At 24.1% G+C, this 20,962-nt stretch overlaps 4 protein-coding genes and 1 long non-coding RNA gene across 6 annotated transcripts; 2 read left to right on the forward strand and 3 right to left on the reverse strand.

Moving 5' to 3' along the window:
- The first annotated feature begins 278 nt into the window (after window positions 1-278).
- LOC129613408 (high mobility group protein D) lies at window positions 279-7,650 on the forward strand. Of its 2 annotated transcripts, none has more exons than XM_055527453.1 (3): window positions 279-437; window positions 6,716-6,889; window positions 7,084-7,649. In XM_055527453.1, the coding sequence occupies exons 2-3, from the start codon at window positions 6,740-6,742 to the stop codon at window positions 7,261-7,263; spliced, it is 330 nt and encodes a 109-aa protein (XP_055383428.1). In that variant the 5' UTR covers window positions 279-437; window positions 6,716-6,739; the 3' UTR covers window positions 7,264-7,649. The 2 variants fall into 2 exon arrangements, with proteins under 2 accessions (XP_055383428.1, XP_055383429.1); XM_055527454.1 differs by lacking the exon at window positions 279-437 and adding an exon at window positions 3,554-3,683 and having other exon boundaries at window positions 7,084-7,650.
- A 3,283-nt stretch (window positions 7,651-10,933) lies between these two features.
- LOC129613395 (uncharacterized) lies at window positions 10,934-12,386 on the reverse strand. The gene is made up of 2 exons (XR_008697305.1): window positions 12,128-12,386; window positions 10,934-12,088 (listed from the first exon to the last, which is right to left on the reverse strand). It is a non-coding gene; the product is annotated as an uncharacterized LOC129613395 (long non-coding RNA).
- Window positions 12,387-14,528: 2,142 nt separating this feature from the next.
- On the reverse strand, window positions 14,529-17,098 carry LOC129613353 (FACT complex subunit Ssrp1). Its single transcript, XM_055527364.1, has 4 exons — window positions 16,911-17,098; window positions 15,900-16,846; window positions 14,826-15,843; window positions 14,529-14,762 (listed from the first exon to the last, which is right to left on the reverse strand). Exons 1-4 carry the CDS (start codon window positions 16,959-16,961, stop codon window positions 14,631-14,633), a joined length of 2,148 nt encoding a protein of 715 aa, XP_055383339.1. The 5' UTR covers window positions 16,962-17,098; the 3' UTR covers window positions 14,529-14,630.
- Window positions 17,099-17,506: 408 nt separating this feature from the next.
- Window positions 17,507-18,197, forward strand: LOC129613367 (NTF2-related export protein). The gene is made up of 3 exons (XM_055527379.1): window positions 17,507-17,644; window positions 17,708-17,794; window positions 17,852-18,197. The coding sequence occupies exons 1-3, from the start codon at window positions 17,636-17,638 to the stop codon at window positions 18,173-18,175; spliced, it is 420 nt and encodes a 139-aa protein (XP_055383354.1). The 5' UTR covers window positions 17,507-17,635; the 3' UTR covers window positions 18,176-18,197.
- Window positions 18,171-20,505, reverse strand: LOC129613366 (gastrulation defective protein 1 homolog). Its single transcript, XM_055527378.1, has 5 exons — window positions 20,308-20,505; window positions 20,119-20,252; window positions 19,135-20,059; window positions 18,942-19,068; window positions 18,171-18,876 (listed from the first exon to the last, which is right to left on the reverse strand). Exons 1-5 carry the CDS (start codon window positions 20,405-20,407, stop codon window positions 18,222-18,224), a joined length of 1,941 nt encoding a protein of 646 aa, XP_055383353.1. The 5' UTR covers window positions 20,408-20,505; the 3' UTR covers window positions 18,171-18,221.
- Window positions 20,506-20,962: the final 457 nt, after the last annotated feature.

The raw sequence follows: 20,962 nt of genomic DNA on the forward strand, positions 1-20,962 counted from the left end.
ATTCATACATGATATATTTACGGTTTATCGTAAATCGTAAGTTTACCCGTCAAAATAATATCGTATATCGGAAAATATTTTATATTTTGCTGATTACTGACTAAGGAGAAAAAGATATGCGAGCGAACATATTTCAGAATATTTTGTTGCTTTTGTTTTTTCTTTGATTTTTTTTTTGTTTTTGTTATACTTTTAATTTTTTTGTTTCGTTCCACGTTCATTGCTTTGCTTTTTTGCCTTCCTAGTTTTTCATGAATTTTTCATTCTGGTTTGGTCATTGCTTTGTCAACTTTCAAGTATTTGAGAAGAATTATAAAAAAGTTAATTGAAAAAAAAAAAGTGTTATTCTTGTGTATTAAAATTTTAAGTTAAAAATCTATAGTGTGAATTTTTAAAATATAAAACTTTTAGTTAATTAATAAAACTAAATTAAAAGAGTGAGTTAAAATTTATTGTTATACAGACATTTGTGATTTTTGTTGAAGAAAAAATTTTTATTGCAAATTTTATAAGTAGATACTTAAATACATATTTATATTTATTTTATATGTACATACATATACTTAATTTATAATTGTAATTTCACATTTATGCTTTTATTCCTTAAAAATGCCTTTTTTTTTAAGAAAAAATTCTAAAATTGGTAGACCTATTTATACAAAATTTAAAAATAAAAATAAGTCAATACTGGTCATTTTATTAACGAATATGTGTGTATGTGTGGATGTACATATAAAATCCCGCGTTTTGATTTTTTTCTTTTTTCATTGTATCATAGGCATTTTTATATCAAAAACCATATCAAACTTATTTTATTAACTATATATTTTCATTAATTTCATTATATAAATGTTAGATAACATGTACTATTCGAGATATTTCATAAAATTTACAATCATATTGACCGGCATAAATTCCTATTGGAGAGGATTATTTGAAATACAAAAATTTTTGAATTTTTCATATTGAAGAAAATGCTTTTGAAAGTACAGTCACTGATGAAAGCGTAGTATGACGCCCTATACAACGCGCATTAATTTATAAAATTAATCATAATTCCACCATTTTGTGGTAAATTGCAAAATTTTCTTCCATGAAATATACTAAATTTAATATATTTTAAGTCCTAGTACCTACATTTTTCACTTTATTAAGAATATTTTGTAAAAAATTGATTTTTTTGTTGACCACTTTCATTACCGAATTCACTCAGTATAAAATTTGTCTATCGCCATACAAATTTTATATGGGAGAATAATTTCATTTTATGTATAGAAGAAGATTGTAATATGAAAATGGTACAGTCATGTTAAAAAGTAGTAAAAATGTAAACAGAAATTTTGACGTTTCTGAAATTTGAAATTTTAGTTAACTTATTGTATACATGATTTGTGGAAATCAAGGAAATTATTTAATTTCAAATTTCTAGTGTATTGAGTTTATGTATGATTGTTTATACATATGTTTATATTCGAATGAATAAATTTTAAATATTTTTCAAATGGAAGTTTTGTTATATAAGTTTAAAAGAAATTCTATTGATATTGGTTAATATTTAGGATATCTAAATGTAAACATAATGTATTTAATGTTTGAAAAATTTAAGTTTTGTTATACTGTTTTTTAGGTAGATACGCGCGTTAGTGGTATATTGATGAGCAATATATGTATGTATGTACATGCATTCATATGTAATGCATTTACATTATAATAACGGTTTTATTATAATATAATGAACATATGCATACACACATCCATACATGCGTACGTAAACTAAGTAAGTAGTTATGCATGAAAGCATGTCATACGAAAGTATAAACAGCAATTGTCTTGATAAACCTATTTATATTATTTTTAATATATTATACGCGATGTAGATGCATATGCATAATGAGAGTAAAACATTTAATGTCTTGTTTATTCATCAATTGATAATTTAGTTAAATGATTATAATATAGCATAGTTTTGACATAATGTTTATGCAGCTTTTATTTTTATTGCGCTCTCTAATGTATATTTTAATCTCAATTCTATCTGATCAATATATTACAATCTTAATTTTTTTCGGCTATTTACTGTGGAAACAAACAAATCAAGTTTTTTCTTGAACGAATATGAAGTTACATGGAATTCATGTTTGATAAAATAGATTTTGTTTTCATACTATGTCTTTACATAATTTTTTTAAAGGTCATAATCTCAATCACAAAACTACCTATGTATGTATATAGACTATATAAGCAACCAAATTAACAATGATATACATATATACTTTTATTTTATCGGTGGGTATATATCTACCTATATTATCAAAAAAAAAATTCAGGCGGAAACCTAATGCACACTAGATAAATTTAAGCAAAATTTGTAAATTAGCTGTCAGATGACGGTAATTATCTGTAATTGAATCTAAAATTGCCAAATGTTTTTAATTTTGTCGAAAATATCGAATTGACCAGTTAATGTTATTGATCGTACAAGTATGTGTTGTTTTCTTTTTCACTTTAGCATTTCGACAATAATTTTTACAAATTTTCGGAAATGGTTTTTATAAATTATTTTATTGTAGATTTGTAGAACATAGAATTAGGTTTAAGGTTGAACTATTTAAAATCAAGTACCTACCTATTTTAAATTTTAAAAAATTATATTTTCTTTTGACATATTCAAAACTACTTATTAATGGAAAGGGAATTTAAAAAAAAATTGAGAAGCATTAGAAACAAACAAGAACAATTTTTATATAATGTGAGCTCAAAATTTAATTCTTTTTATGAGCATTTTACTTCACAAAAAAAATGCAATAATTTTTAAGTCTTATGTATTTCAAAATAATTTTGTATAAGCCACCAACAAGTTAACAAACAAGTAAGGAAAGTAAAACAAACACAACTGCTCTCTATTCTTCAGTATTGTTGTTTTCCTTCAATAAAATTTTCAATTCAAGTATTTTTAATGTTGTTACACCAGTATATATTCGTATAAAACAGCAAAAAACTAAAACTAAAATCAAAAAGAATTTATTTTATTCACAAATGCAGGATCTTTCAATTTATTTTCGGCTTGTTTTATATGAATTCCCTTTCCTTTTTTATTTTTTCATAACCGCTGTCATCTACTTCACAGCAGCTTGCCTCTTGTGATATTTACAATACACATTATTGCATATTATATACATATGTACATTAAAGATTGAACGGGATTCAAATTCAAATTAAAACAAAATTATATGTTTATAGTATGTACATACATATTTATTTTTGCCGGGAAAAAATCTATAAGTTCTCTTTTTATATGGATAAACGAAAAACAACAATAACATAAAATAATTGGTTCGTTTCTCAAAGCACAATAAAAATTCTGTGTTTTATTTGTGTATTAAAAAGGTAAATTCTAAAGAAAAATAAGGGTATAGAGAAATCTAAAGCAAAAATCAAAAAAAGAAAACAAGATTTTTTGTTCTTTTTCTTTTCTTTACTAAATATTCTCATAAAAACGTCAAACAGTTTTTCGATACCTTTGGATTTTTGAATTTTATCCATCATTCAGGTTCTTGAGTTGCTCTCGTCAAAAAGTATTCGTTCTTTTACTTAGCAAAAATAAAAATTCTTCGCTTTTTTCCAAATTCAAAATCAAACCAAAATTTTTTTTTTCTTTTCTTAAATTATTGCTTTTTTGGAAAGTGAGTAAAAAATATTATTTTTAATAAATTATAATTAAAAAATATAAAGTGAAAATTTTAAATTTCAATGTGAGAAACAAATAGAATTTTAAAAATATTGAAGAAGCGAAATGTAATGCGGTGGCTCGTCAGTGACTGTAATTAATATTATTGTGTAAAAAAATATTTCGTTATTTATAGGAACGACAATATTTTTGAATATAATTTTTAAAATAATATTTAAAATTTTTTTTTTTTAATTAATATCAGTATAATGTGAATTTAAAATATTAAAGACGCTTCAAACAAACCTTGGTTAAGAGAAAAATGGCGGGAAATTTTTCTTTATTAAGCGTTGCTTTATTTAACTGCAAAATAAAAAAAAATGGTTCATTTTTATAAAAGCAACACATTGTGTAGAGTTAATAAATTATGATGTGATCTTAGGTCTATATAAAATTTAATTGGAATACATAGATTATTCTCATATGTATATTAAATAAAATATATTTAATTAACAAATAAACCTAAATAAAATTAATCAAATATGTTGCTTATAAATGAAATAAATTCGAATGTTAAAAAAAACTATTAAATTATTAATATTATATAATATTATGAATATTTTAATTAATATTATTAATTAATAATATTTGTTATACTTGTACATTTGTTAATTGTTATACATACATATTTAATATAAGTGAATTGAAGCGGTTCTAATAATTATATTGGGTTTAAATTTTTGTGTTAGTATGTTGACTTTATACCTTTACCTTACCTACTTATAAATTTCAATTCTTTTATCAATTTAAAAACAAACTTTTAAAAATTTTGAATACCCTTAAATAATGAGAATATGAAAGTATTCAAAATATATTCTGGTACATTTTTTAATGAATGTTCATCCACATTTTTGTGAAAATATCAATTAATTAGTGTTCAAGATTGTGCAAATCCAAAACTTCTCATTCATATTTTTGCTAGACTATTCTTGATACAATAAAATGTGGTGCATAATTTGGCGTTCATAATAAGATTCGTCTTATAAGTAAATAGTTAATTAAATATTAGTAAAAGTAAAAACAAATTAAATATGAATTTAATTTCAGCGCATGCAAAAGTGTATTGATCTTCATGGGGAATATTTTGAAAAACAATAAAACCATTTCCAATGATAAATGTTTGTTTTTTATTGCTAGACCCGAAATATAAATAGTGACCCTCGTATGTAAATTTAATTTATTTAATAGAAGATAACCCATTTTTTTTTTAAATTAAATCCAACATTAACCAATTATCGTTCATTCAAAACTGAAATATAAATTCTTGTTTGGATTGAATTTCACAAACTATAACCAAGAATGTTACAATTAAGTTAAAAACTTAAATTCACATCAAATAAATTTTTTGTCCATCATATAAAATAAAGTATGGAAAACGAAACAAACACAACTGCTCTTTATTTTTCCATTATTGATCTTTTTCCTTTAACAATCAAATTCCAATTCCAGTATTTTTAATGTTGTTACGCCACTTTTTGTGTTTATTAAAAGAACAAAGCTTAAATCGTTTTTTTATTCTTAAATAGGGGATTTTTGTCGGAAGATTTGAAAGGGAAAACCAAGTACATAAATTTTTTGATCAAAATTTGCAAAAATTGATTGTCTCTCATTTCTTTGCGTAATGCGTTTTTTTTTTTTGCAGATTCAAAATGAACACAAAATGATTCTTTCAAATTGATTCGTTCTTTTAAATTTTTGTAAAAAAAGAAAAGAAAAGTAAACAATCATCCCATATTTCCAATTATTGTTATACAATTATTCATGCCGGTAAAAAACTACAACTCTTTTTCTCTTTATAATAAAACAATAAACCAAAATGAATAATAAAGGCGCATTGATTCGCTTTTATAAAAATTCAAAGCATAATATAAAATTCTGTTTCATTTGCATGAAAAAGTAAAATTCTAAAATGAAAAATAAGAAGGGTTCTTGTAGAGTTCTCAAAAAAAGGAAAGCAATTTTTTTGCCTTTTTTTTTGTTTTAATAAAAATTTGCATTAAAACAAAACAGCTTTTAGTTTTTATTTATCATTAAAGTTCTTTAGTTGATCTAATGCTCTCACCAAAAAGGATGCGTTCTTTTATTTAGCGAAAATAAAAATTCTTCGCTTTTTTCTCAAAATTCAAATAATTCACATTTTTAATTATAAGCTTTTGAAACGTGAGTAACGAATGCATTTATAAAAAAAAAAAATATTTAATGGAAAATAAAAAGTGAAAATTTTTTAATAAATTATTTAATTTTAATTGAATTAATTAATTTAATATAATAATTCTAAAAAGTATCAGAAAGCAGAAACAAATTTTTATAATACATACATATGTACATATGTACATATTTCATTATAAACGAACAATAATTTTGCATATGATTTTAAAATGTGTATTTTAAACTTTTACATTAAAATCAATATAAAAAAAAGCAAAAAAAAGGAAATAAGGGGACGCTTCAAACACATATGGTTTGGACGAAAAATGGCGGGAAATTTTTTTGTTCACAGATTTGCTTTATTAGCCATTTAAAAAAACAAATTGTTCTCTTTTTTAATTGCAATATTTAAATAAGAAAATAATATCTTTTATATAATTTATTTGAAATTGTACGATTATTTTGCCTGTATATTATTTGTATTTAAGAAACAAAAAAAAAAATGTAAAATCATTTATTGAACTCAGAATTACTTACTGACAAAATCAAATTAACTGTCAAATTACTGTTGAATTTAAGTAATTAATGAGTGTACCTTTAATCAAGCAAATATTGCTTAATTAATTAAATGAAAAATACAAAATTAATATACATAAATTTAAAATAAAGTTTTTTTAACTATTTATTCAAAATATTATTAAAAAAATAACAAATAACAATCGTTTTTTTTTTAATAAAAATAGTAGTCTTAATAATTTTCTTTTTTGGCATTATAAGAATACAATATTATAAAAAAAAAATTAATTGTATTAAATTTCGTTTCTTTTTTATTTATTTCAGTTTTAAAATAAAATAATTATAAATATGCCAGAAAAACCAAAACGTCCTCTCTCAGCTTACATGATTTGGTTAAATGCCAACCGAGATAAAATTAAGAAGGAAAATCCAGGTATTAAAGTAACGGAAATAGCTAAAAAAGGCGGAGAATTATGGAGAGCAATGAAAGATAAATCTGTAAGTAAACAAAAAAAAAAAAATATTTGTGATTATATTATAAAATAGAACTTATAAATAAAAAAATTAGAATAAAATTATAGATAATTAAAAATCTAATTATGTATTCAAAATTATGTAATATCGTTTTTTATGTAATATTTTCATAAAATATATAATTTATTTTTTTTTTTGTTTTTTTTTTTTTTTTTAAGGAATGGGAAGCCAAAGCCGCTCAAGCTAAAGATGATTACACAAAAGCTGTAAAAGATTATGAGGCAAATGGCGGCGGTGGTGAAGGTGGTGGTAAAAAGCGTGGTAAAGCGGGGAAGAAACCTGCTAAAAAGAGCAAAAAGAATGATTCAGAAGATGAAGAAGAAGATGAGAGTGATTAAATCAAATATCTAGATTTAATTTAGTTTTATTAAAAAACAAACAAAAAGAAAAAAAATAAATCCCAATAATAATATTTCCTTTATTTTGTCCCATATTTTAACCATTTTTTTTTTTTGACTCTTAATTGAAAATCCTTATTTATCTCAAAATATTATTATTCGTGTTTTATTCAACAAATAAAAAAATAAATAAATAAATAAATATATAAATGTATTTTACCCCCTATTTTAATAAATTTTGTATTTTATTAGACAAAAAGCGAAAAAATTCAATTTTTTTTTTCCTTTGCAAAAGAAAATTAAAATTAAAACATTGTTTTATTTTTTTAATTAACAAAATGAATAGTTCTTTTTTATGTATAGAAACAATGTTCATATAAAACAAACAAAAAAAAAAATACATACATACTTTTTTAAATATATTTAATGGAAATATTTTAAATGTTATTCATAAATTAAAAAAAATTTTTTTTTTCTTATACATATGTATAAAACCGAAAAAAATCGGAATGTAAAATGTAAATTAAAGAAATAATTTTCTACAAAATTATTTAAAAACAAAATAAAAACAAAAAAAAAAAATTCAAAAATTCAAAAATTCAACTTTTTTTTTTTCGTTTTGCCTTAAGAATTTTGAAAATAAAAAATATAAAAGCTATTGGAAGCACTCAAATTTTTTGTTTTAGTAAACTTTTGGACATCGGGAACATTTTTAATAACAAAAATTAAATTTTTTTTTTTTTTTGGCAATGGTTCGGTATTGTTTTGTTTTCCTTTTTTGTTCGTATTAGAGTTAAAAACAAAATGATAAAAAAGTACAAAACAAATTCTTAACAATATATTTGATTCAATATTTTTAAAACAAACATAAAATATACATACATATATATATATAAATAAATTAAAAAAAATGAAAATTAATATTTAAAATATTAATTAATAAGACAACGCATATAATTATATATTCGCATATTTATACACATAACATTTAAAGAAAACAAAAAAACAAAAATATCTTTTAATATAATATTGTTCATTTAAATTTCATATTTGTGTTTTATTAATTTACACAAAAAAAAAAAAAAAAAAAACAAAATGTTTTCTTAAATTTTACACGTTTCTGATTAAAGCAAAAAATTTTAAACCTCAAGGTACTCAAATACATTATAATATTTTAAAAAAAAAAATATATTTTATATAGAAAAAAAAAACAAGAGTTAAATTAACAAACACATGCTAAATCAATAATTAAACAAAATTAAAATTATAAAAAATTTAATATTATATATTTACAAATAATGATAATTTCATATATATTTTTTTTTTTTTTTTTTGAGTGTATTCAAATACAAATTAAAATCAGAATTCTCTGTCTGTAAATTACGGAATGAAAACTGAAAATAAATTAATAATTATAAATTCAAAATTACAAAATACAAAAGCATAACATTATATAATAAACTAAAAAAAATAAAGAAATAATCTAAAATTAATTTTCTTATAAATAAAATTCTTTTTCTAATTCTTTTAAAATATCAAAAGCTCATAGTTCTTATTTCAGAATGTTTTATATAAACACAACAAAAAAAAAAAAATTAATATTTGATTGCAATTTTCTATAGTTGTCAGGAAATTCTAACTTTTTCATAATTTTTTTTTTTAATAATTTTGTTAGAAATTTTTTTTTTAATTAAAATAATTATTTAATCGTTATTTTTTTATTCTTTTGATTTAATCCTTCCTTATTTTTTTAATTGTTTTCGTATCATTAATTTGAAATTCATTAAAATGTATTACTTGTATTATGCAACATTTAAAATTTTTTTCTTAAAAAAAATTATTTTTTAAAAAATAACCAATAAATTTTTTTAAATTAAATTCAAACAATCATCTCTCTTTCGTTATTTTTAACATTAAATGATTTTTTTTTTTAAGTCATCCTTAACTTTTTTTTTTTAATAAAAAAAAAAAATAATAATTTAAAAATAATTTTTTCTAATAAAATAGACGAAAATTTGTTAATTAAAATTAAAAAAAAAATTTTTTTTTTTTTTTAATTTTTTTTTATTTTTTTTTTATAATGTTTAATAAAAAAAAAAAAGAAAAAAAAAGCCAAAACTTTTTGACAAAAAATGCCTTTTTTAATTTTTTTTTTTTTTTGATAATTTTTAATGCCTTATCAACAATAAAATTATTATCAAATTATTTCAAAAAAAGAAAAAAATCTCAATTTTGTAGAATATTTTTTTTTTATTATTATTTTAATAGAAAATTTTTAATGTTTCATTAAATTTTAATTTTATTATTTTACTACTATTTTGTTTATTATTATTTAAAAAGCAGCAAAGAAAATTTTGTATGCAAAAAAAATTTTTTTTTAGTTTTTAAATTATTTTGCTTATAAAGTATTGAATGCATATTGCAAATTTAATATTAGATTGTATAAATAAAAATATTAATTAGATTTATTATTTATAAAATGAAATATAAAAAAAAAATTAAATATTTTATAATTTTAAGAAATCATCACATATTTTAGCTGAACACTGGTAACCAACCACCAATACAAGGATAGGCTACACAAAATCATTTCTCATTAAAGCTGGTTGACGTTTTTTTTTTTACAATTCTGAAATCATTCTGAAAAATATCCTTAAAACACCGAATTTACACAATAAAAGTAATAAAGGAAACAAAACAATAAAACCATTAAATTATAATAGATTTGTTGTTAAACAGAATGCATTTACCAAGTTACAATTAAAAAAAAAATATACCTAATATATATGAGATTTTAAAATTTCCATTTTATAAAATCTATAAAAAAATATGATGAATATTACAAAAAATGTAAAATATTTTATTTGTACAAATCTAATATTATTTATTTTGCATGTAATTGTGTATCGGGACTGAAATTTCAAATTCTCCGATTTTTTTTTTTTAATTTGAATTTGATTTTTATTAATTTTTAAATTTTTTTTTTTTACATTTGAAAATATTATTATTATTTTTTTTTATTAATTAACTTTTAAAATTTTTTTTATGTCATTTTGTTTCCTTTTGGATTATGTTTTTATTTTATTTTTATTTTTTTTAACTAACAATTTTTTTTTTTTTTAATTAAAGTAAATATTTTGTTTTATATTATTATATTTTTTTTTTTTGATATTTTTTATTATTTTTGTTTAACACGATTTTAAGGCAACTGATTGTTTACTAAACACCAATTGTAAAATATTAATACACAAAAAAAATTTTAAAAGACTGAAATTATAAATTAAATTCTTTAATAATATAAAATTAATATCTAGAATTTGTTTTTTTTTTTTTTAAAAATAATGAAGTCTATTAAGTTGAAAAACAAGAAAAATAAAACATCAAAAAATGTGTATTAATATTTTGCTCAAAATACCCCAAATAAAAGAAGACAAAAAAAAAAAAACGCGTCGGACTACTATTTCGTAAATATGGGAAATTTTCTCCGATAAATTTTTATTAATCATTTTTTTTTTTGACAATTTATTTTTACTAGTTTATAATTCTTTTTTTAATTTTTTTACATTTAATAATTTTTTTTGTTTATGAATCTAAGGATTTTTTAGCTTACAGAAATATTAAATAATGGAGATAAAAAAAAAAAACACATTATTTTTTTTTTAATTTTATAATTGTAGTGGAAAACACGGAAAGCAATTAAGTATTAATTTTTTTTTTATTTTATTTAAATTTATTTTTTTAATTCTTTAATTACTTTTATTTTTTTTTTAAATAACTAAAGTTAAATAATTAAAAAATTTTTAAAGGAAATTTGCACCTTAATTAACATTATATATTAAAAATTAGAATTTAAAAAAAAAAAAAATAAATAAATAAAAGAAGTGGACAAACAACGGTTTATAATAAAAAAAAATATTAATTTTTAAATTAATTATTAGAATACCATTTATCTAGAATTTAAGGGAAAAAAATTTATAAATAATTAATTAATTAAAATATACAACAAAAACTTGAAAAATGAAAAAAAAAAAAAAAAGATTACATACATGTTAAAACTCTCTGTGTAAAAACAAAAAAAAAAAAATTTAAAAATGAAAAATAAATAAATATATGATATATAGAACAAAAATGAACAAATAATCATAAATGAAAAGAAAGATTAAAAAAAAAAAAAAAATCGAAATAAAATTATATAATTTGTATTTAGAAATTTTATTAATTATTAATTATTATTATAATGTAAGTTAGTTTATAATTTGTAAGAATATTAATTATATTATATAATATGTATAAAATATTATATAAAATATATTTAAATTCAAATCTAAAAAATATTTAAATACAATTTAAAGAGTAAAAAAATTATAAAAGCAAAAATACAGATATGAGATGATCCACAAAAAACAAAAAACATTTTTAAAATACAAATACGAAAAATTATACGAAATTTAAGTCAAACCAAAAATAAAGATTTTTGAAATAAATAATGAAAATTTTAATGAACATAGCTCATTAATAAATAAACCGATATAATAACAACAGGTATAAATGATATACTTGTTTTAATAATAAAAACAGACCGAATTTTAATTTCATTTGAAATAGAATTTTTTTAATGTGCTATTGGAAAATATTTTTAATTAAAATACATTAAAGCTATTGCACAAAAAAAAAAAACTATTAAGAATATAAGGAGTGCATAAAACAAAAAAAAAACAGTGTGTTAGTGTTGAAAACAGTAAAACAATGCATTATATAAGGGACAACAATCAATCAATTTTTGATATTGGAGCGCACTCAGAAAACCTACTCACCAATAACATAACTATTTATTTCATTAAAATAGGAAATTTACGAGGGTCACTATTTATTTCATTGAAATAGGAAATTTACGAGGGTCACTATTTATATTTCGGGTCCTGGCAATACTAGTGCTGCCAGGTGCAATCTGACACTTCCATTGGAAAGTTTGACATTTTTTAGGACAACTTCACTCAGAACGTTTTGTCATTCGAGGGCAAATTGTTTTGTTTACAGTAACTTGAAAAATTCATCTCGGTCAAAAAATGGAATTGTCCCGTGAAAATTTTCAAGACACAAGAGTGTCTCGATCAACTTGTTTCGACTTTTGGTGATGAAGCACCATCAAAAACCACTGTAAATCGCTGGTACCAAGAGTTTGGTTTCGGACGCCGTTCGCTCCAGGATGAATTTCGTGAAGGTCGGCCAATTTCGGTCGTTTTGCCGGAAACCATCGATGCTGTGCGCGAAATGATAATGATGGACCGGCATGTGACATACTGTGAGATTGAGGCATCCTTGGGCATTAGTTCCAAAAGCGTACATAAGATATTTCATGAACATCTTGTATAAAAAATAATATTGAAATTTTCATTATTATTTTTAATCAAAAATAATTAAAAAAAATTAATTAATTTTTTAGACAATTTCGTATAAAGAAAAAGTTTTTTTGAAAATAATAATCATTTTTTTTTTTTTTATTATTTTATTTTTGGAATGTAACAATGATTATTATTATAAAAAAAAAAAAAATTATTTTGAATTGCAACCAATATATAACATCATTTTTTTGATTTCAAAAGAAAAAAAATAAAATAAAATTTAATATATATATAAAAAAGAAAAATTTAGAAAACATTTTTGAATGTTGATAAAATTTTAAAATTTAATATATAATTAAAAATATTTAGATTTTAAGGAAACTTATATAATTAATTTAATAAGATAATAAGAAAACGCTGGTATAAATTGTTATTAATATTAGTCGATTTAAATTTTATTTCATAAATATTAATTTTTTAAATTTTTTTTTTTTTTTTTGTATAAGAATTTTGAATTAATTAACATCATAGAAATAAAAAAAGAAAAAAAAAATCACGAAAAACTTATGGAAACATCAAATAAAAACATAAGAAAAAATTTTTTTAGTAAAAAAAAAAAAGATAACAACAACAGAAACAAAGAAAAATCGCTTGAATTTTTAAAAATTATAAAAAAAAAAAACATTCATATTTAATATCATTAAGAATGATTTTTTTTTTTAATTATTAACGTCTGATTTAAAAATTAAAAAATCTTGTAAAAAGAAATTTATTAATGTTTAATTTTTATTTTTTTCGTTCTATATTTTGTAGGTGTTTTCTGGCTCCTTTGAACGCTTATAAACGCAAAAAAATTTTTCTTTTTTAATAATTTTAATACTTTTTTTTTTAAAAAAAAAAAAAAAGAGGATTTTCTATAATTCAGTGGGGGTTTTCGTTTATGCACGCTACGCTGAAAATTCTACAATTGAACTAAAATTTCTAAGTCACAGCGCGTTAAACAGTATGCAAAAACTTTGGCAAAGTTGTTTTTTGTTTACGCGGTCTACACATTCTGAAACTTCTTAAAGACATAGTCGTTCGAGAATAACAGAAATTACATTGTTTATGAAGTTGTATCGCAAATATTTTTCGCCTTCACTACCAAAATAAGGGAATTTTAACAAGATTTAGAGAAAATATACTTTAATAATCCTTCAATATCTGATTCTGCCATTTTGAATTTTAAATTTAAAAAAGAAAAATTCATGAGGCAGCGACAAAATTTACATGTATTTAAGGTCTGCGCTCCGTTTCTAACATTTTTTTATTTGCGATTGAATTTCCCGCGATTGCAGCGAATTGATTTATTGCTTTATATACGATCTATATTTTCAGTGTATGTAGCGTGTAGAACTATACTAGAACTGAATAAACGAAAACCACCAGTTTTACTTTAGGTCTTTTATATAAAGCACGTTTGATAAATCTAAACTGCAAGATCTGAAAAAATAGCTCTTTCGAAAGTGAAAGTAGAGCTTGAAGTTCTAAAGAAATTTTTAAGGTGTTTTATAACTACATACTGGAAAAATAATTATAAAATTAGAAGTATGATGGAAAAATGTTGGATATTAATGAATTATTCAAATATGTTACGAATTTAAAAGGAAAATTTCTGCAGGTTTTTAATGTATGCCTGGATTTAAATAATATTAATAGGATAAATTTTTATATGTTCATATAAAAATATACAAAAAAAAATTGATTAGTTGATAATTTCGTTAAATCATAATATTTGGTAACTAACTTCTATCAATTCCTTTTTCTGGATATGCACACAAGTTTCGGTTGCGTCAACTAAAATTACATAATTCAAGGTATGTAAATAAATAATACGAATTTAATTTTATAAAAATTTTATGCATTTTTTTAAAGTTTTTATAATTAACTTAATTTTGTATTTTATTTCTATTTTGCAAATGAGGTCTAATACAAAATTTGTTTCGAGAATATTTTTTTTAAGAAACATAAAAACTACGATTCTTTTTATTCATCTTCACTCCCACCACCGCTTCCTTCATCTGTCATTTCAGCTTCACTTTCTTCGTCCTCATCATCAGACTTTTTATCTTTTTTTGATTTACTGTCTGAAGTACTTTTCTTTTCATTATCATCATCCTAAAAATAAAAAATTAAACAAGTTATAAAAAATATTTATAAAATTTGAAATTTTAAAATTACTTTTTTATTTTTCTTTTTATCTCCACCGTCGGAAGAGCTTTCATCATCAGAAATATATTCTTTACTTTTATAACCAGCACCAGCGCCAACACTTGATGGCTTTTTCGTTGGACTTTCCTTTTTTCTCTTTTTGGATGCTTTAGAATCACCACCTTCATCGTCACTTCCTCCACCTCCTTTTTCTTTGTATTCTTCCATCTCTTTTTGATATCTTTCCTTATCTTTTGCAGATTTTTCTTCCCATTTTGATTTATCTTTAAGATCTCGCCACAATTCACCGCCTTTCTTTGCTATTTCTGTTATTGAAATACCGGGATTATCTTTTTTAATCTGCTCACGGTTCTCATTTAACCACAACATGAAAGCTGTCGCAGCTCTTTTAGGTTTATTTGAATCTTTGTTCTTCTTTTTGGATGAAGAGGACGATTTTTTCACAGTCTTTTCTTTTTTCTTTTCTTTTTTCTCCTTTTTCTTTTTCTTTTTTTCACCTCCTGATCCGTCTTCTTCATCATCGCTTGAGCTATCTTGGACGTCACTATCATATTCATCCTCTACTTCAGACTCCTGTTCACCTGGTTTAAAATCTTCGTCTGTAGATTCTTCTTCTGAACCCATAGAATCTGCAGATTCACGCTCTTTTGCTTCAGCTTTAACACGTTCTAAGTAGGCATCTGGTTCAGCTTCGTTATCAGAATCTCCAAAATCTTCTTTATAAGCTGCTTTATCATTCTTTCCAGTATTTTTAACGTGGAGTTTTTTATCCTTAATGAAATCAAATAATTTTCCGTACTCCTCCTTTTCTATGCTACTAAAAGTGTGTATAGTTCCTGATTTTAATTCGATTTCGAAATCAAATGAGCGGGTTGAACCTCCACTTCTAGCAAAATTCACAGCTACTATTTCTTCAAACCGAATATGAAGTGGAGGTTTGTGAATGTACATGAATCCTCTTTCTAATGGATATAAATAACCGGCAGCAGCTTTAAAAGAACAGCCGATTGCAGCAGTTCCAGAGTGCCTAAAAATTTACATAATGTTCTGGGAAATGTTCAAAATAATATTTTCGATACAAACCCAACAAAGTTTCCTGGTCCAGTAATTTTACGATTCACTAAGACTTTCATTATTTTTCCCATGACTTCATACACTGGCCCTGATAATTCTTTCGTTATTTTACCTTCGTATTTTTCTTTAATTTCTTGTTCCGAAAAAGGTAATTCTAATGTAATCTCTTCCTCATTCCCAAATAATAATACTAAGAAATGGTATCTAGTTTGGCCTTGTTTAATAGGTGGATCTAGAGATAAAACGAAGAAATTTTGCCTTTGATCCTTATGAGGCAAGAAAAACATTCGAAGAACTGTTGACATTGGAATTTTGTAATCAAATGTTTTACCATGCAGTTGAAAGAATGTTTGAAAAACTTTAATGTCATAACGTCCACGTGGGGTTAGACAGTGAACTTCACGAAATATAGCTATTGCATCGCCAGATACAGAGATAACTGAAGCTTTGTTCAAAACATTGTCGTAAAAAGATTCGACTGGATCATTATCGCCAGATTCATTTGAAGGAATATGGAAACGCATCTCCAGTAATCCCACTGGAGCATCATCGTTTTGATGAAATTCTAATGTTACTTCATTTTTACCAGTTTGACATTGTGATACGTGATTTAATGGAATTTCAAAAGTCATTCGTTTTTCATCGCCAAATGTAAGAACATTTCCATTAAATTTTGCTATTCCCCAATTCCAACCTTTTAAAAATAACTCTTGCTCTAACATGTCTTTTTTATATTGTTCTTTGAAAAACTTTGCAATTTTTTCATTATCACCTTCCTTGAAACCACGAAATCGATGTAACTGACCTTGCTTAGTGAATATTCTTATCCCCCAGGTTCCCACGAATTTTTGAAAATTTACTACATCAATATCGCTAGGGCTGATTTGCTCAACACGACCAGTTTTACTGTTTTTAAAAATTATATTTTGATCCGTCATTTTCAATCGTCCCGGAGTCTAAAATTGGAGAAGTTTGCTTTATGTTGATTTCCTATTAATCCTTTATTATTTTTAAACTTACCATATATCCACGCACTTCATATGAAACATCATTGTACTCCAAAAAATCCATTTTATAATAATTATCAAAAACTGAGAAAAATCAACAAATTCAAATACAAATCTTAATACTTAAAACTTTCGGCGGAATCCTTTAACGGACTATGATGCTATGCAATACTATTTCTTTGTATGTTTTGTTTTTAAGGTTAATTTACTTTTTTTCTACTTAATATTTCAAAATGTCAAATATAATTTTGATTGAAGCTTGTCAATTTAATTTTTCTGCAGTATATTTACTACTTCGAACTTTGATAACTCGTCCTTGGCAACAAAAATATTTTTGTCATCCGCATACTCTTTCTTCACAAGCGCTTTCACATTCATGCCTTTGTTTTTATTAGTACATATTGCGCCAGCAGACCACTTAGTTCTTCAACATATTGAAACCTAACAAATTTTTTGACGTGTTGGAAAACCTAGTTGAAAGTGGCTGAAAGCGACTCCACAAATATTATACTATCTGAAAGTTACAGTAATTGACCTGGTCCACTTTTTCGACGCTGATGTCTACACTTGTGTTGTTATTTAAATGCTGTCATTCTGCTGTCACTATGGTTTAGGTAGTCAATCAATAATTCAGGCAAATTGTTTTTCTGATATTTTAGATTTTTTGTAAATAGAAGATAAAGAATTGTGTTTTATATAAACATAAATTGAATTTGCAATATTTTATATTAATTTAATATGGACAACGTAAATTAAAGCTGCTATTTGAAGAGTACAATTTTTATAATTCTATAAGTACAATATTTACAGGAACTTAAATCGAAAATTGAGCAAGCAGTACGCACAGCAGAAGATTTCACAAGGTTATATTACAAATATCTAGACAAGCAAAGAAATGTAAATCAAACATGTTTCTTTACAATCAAGTTTTTTATTAAGTTATATGCATTTTAGCAATTAAGCCGTTTGTATCTGGAAAATGGTCTATTGGTTTGGAATGGAAATGGAATATCAGGCAAAGACAATATTCAAAAATATGTTGAAGAACTTCCAGACTCTGATCATCATTTAGGGATTTTAGATGCTCAACCATACGTGGATAACGCAGTCTCAGGTCAACCAACTCTTTTGATTCAAAGCGGTGGAAATGTAAAGTATACCAACCACCCTAGCAAACCTTTTCAGCAAACATTCGTAATAACAGCACAAGGAGATAAATGGAAAATTGTGAGCGATTGTTATCGATTACAAGATTGCCTGCAAGCAAATCAAAAATGAAAACATACAATATATTACTTTAGACATGAGTTTTTATTTCAAGTTCTCATTCTGTTTTAGGTTTCTTTGCATCTGGTTCTTCATTTCCCGTAAATATAGGTTTAGGTTGGGTTTTTTTATATGCGGGCGTGATCCAGTAAGGGTTTTCCTCTGCTTCTTTTGCATATTTTAAAATAGCTTCTCTTGGATCTTGATCATCGTCAACCCGCTTGCTAAGTCCTAAATTTCGAATAACATATGAACTTAAAGTTCCTCCTGAAGATGCAACACGTCCACCTTGGCCGCTGGTAATAGGTAAATCTGGTCGCCGTGATTTTACAGGATCCATTCTATCTTTTTCCATTTTTTTTCGAAGTGATCTAGATTTTTCTTGCCTAAACATGGGAAGTGCATGCGGTGTTATGACTTGCGCTACGCCACCAAACACTTCTGACTGTTTCTTTCTTCTATGTACTTTCGTCACACATAATTTAGCCCCACGGAAACTACGTTTTTCATCGTAATAACATTTAATAATACCATTTCCACAACCAACAAAGAGTTGATTTAATTTTGGGTGCCATAGAGTTTTTATTACATGGGAATTCGTTACTGGAATCGCTTTGACTAATTCGAAAGTTAATGTGTTGTAAAAGAAAATATTAGCTTCTTTATTTTCTTTTGGTAAAGATTCACCGGTGACAAGTAGTTTATCGTTGGGACTTAAAATATAATAAAATAGTTTCAAATATTGAAAATTATTTGAATATTTCAAAAATATACATACCTGAAGCAACAATCTGCGACGTCATACCGAGTGTATATATTCTCCCATACGTGCAAAGGAGTTTTAAGACTTCTCATGTCCCATAATTTCATAGTTTCATCACAAGACCGGGAAGCTATTTGATTACCTTAAAGATAAACCAAAAAAAATTATAAAATACATATAAAACATGAATGTTTCAATTCTTTTTTACCTAAATATGAAAATTGTACCGATGATATCTCATTTCCTTTTTGATGGGCATTTCTTACAACTTGAGTTGGATTATTTGCGTGAATTTTTCTAGTGTCCCACATTTGTAAAGATCCATCACCACAACCGGCGGCAATCAAAGTTGCTTCTCTATTATAAGTACAAGAATTTGGAATTGCCCTTAGTCCACCCTGAGCCCTCACTTTTATTACACTTTTTTGTTCTTTTGATCTTAAACCGGACCATATTCGCAATGTGGCATCCATTGAAGAAGTTAAAAATTCCTCTTTAATAAATGGATGCCAACATCCAGCTGTAAGTTGAGCTGTATGTCCTTTAGTTTTTGACATATCTGTTATATACTGATCCCCTTTTACACATTCTAGTTTTTCATAACCGTCTCGATCCAAGATTTTTGCTTGTGAATTCCCTGAAACCACTAGTATTGTATCTCCAGTAACTGAGTAATGTAAGCCTCGAATTGGATAGTTTTCGCAAGGTTGAATTGAACGAAATGATTTCATTGACTTATCCATTCCAGAGAAATCCCAAAAGCACATATCATAGTCGATAGATCCAGAAACAAGACGTGCGCCAGAGGAGTCTACGGCTAATGCTAGTATTGCTTTTGTTCCATGTTTCATTTGAACTTCATGGCTATTTGGCACCATTTTCTCGACATTGTTTTCGTCATCAGAATCTTCTCCACTTTCGTTATCTTCATCTGAGTCATTTTCATTTTGTGTTTTCAAGTTATTTTCCAAAATTTCTGTAGGTGGTAATGGCCCTACGATTTCATCTTCACTTTCACTATCACTTGTATCGCTCTCTGATTCAGATTCACTTTCTGATGTCTTTTCAGGAACTTGTACACCTTCGTCGGGTGGCTTATGAATTTTATTTGATTTGGCTTGTTTTATTTGCTCCTGAAATTAAATTATATTTAAATATATGTATTGGATAAATAGCAATATTTTGAAAGTGCCTCTATGTCAAACGTTTGAGCCTTTTTCCCAAATCCTGTTATGCCCATCACTTCTTTAATATGTTGACTTTCTAAATCATCACTAACTTCATTGATTTTTTCTATCAATGTTGGTTTGTCAATTTTTTTAAAACCTTTAAAAAGTTTAAATTTATTCAATATAAAAATATTTTTAATTTATGATCTTACCAGAATTTTCGGATGTAGCCGAATGTTGTTCATTCCTATTTGGTTCAGCAGAAGGAATACTCAAATTTATTTTACCAAATGTTATTTTCGGTTTGTTCATCTTGTTTCAATTTAATTCTTAAAATAAATTTATTTTTATTTAATAATAATTTTTTTCTTTAAAGTTAGAATGTTTTTATTTACAAACTTTATTCTTATCAAAACTCAAAAGTTGTCATTTGTCAACCTGTTTATTTTGACATATTGTCAAAATTAAAAAAGTGAGAAACGGCTTTCACACTCAACCTCTGGTAAATCAAAACTTTTCAAAAATTACCAGAAAGGCAAAATAAAAGTATTATACCTGATTATACTTTAATTTTTTTATATTTGATTGCCCTTCGATTTCAGATGGGGATTGATTTTCACAAATTAAAAAAGCTTTAGCAAACAAAACAACTATTTTAAGAAAATTTCCTAATAAAAGACTTTTTTTCTATAATTTACGAATTTTATAATTCGGAAATATTTTTTCATTTTATAAATATATTCATTTAATAAAGATAATAGTTCTTGAAATTCAGTATGCGTAGTTAAGTTTTATATATACGACAAAATTTACGATTTAATCTGAGTCTGGTGAGAGATATACACTTTTGTAAACTCTGTTTGATAA

Source organism: Condylostylus longicornis, unplaced genomic scaffold (assembly GCF_029603195.1).
Source record: "Condylostylus longicornis isolate FDR11 unplaced genomic scaffold, ASM2960319v2 ptg000083l, whole genome shotgun sequence".
In the NCBI taxonomy this organism is placed as follows: Eukaryota; Metazoa; Arthropoda; class Insecta; order Diptera; family Dolichopodidae; genus Condylostylus; species Condylostylus longicornis.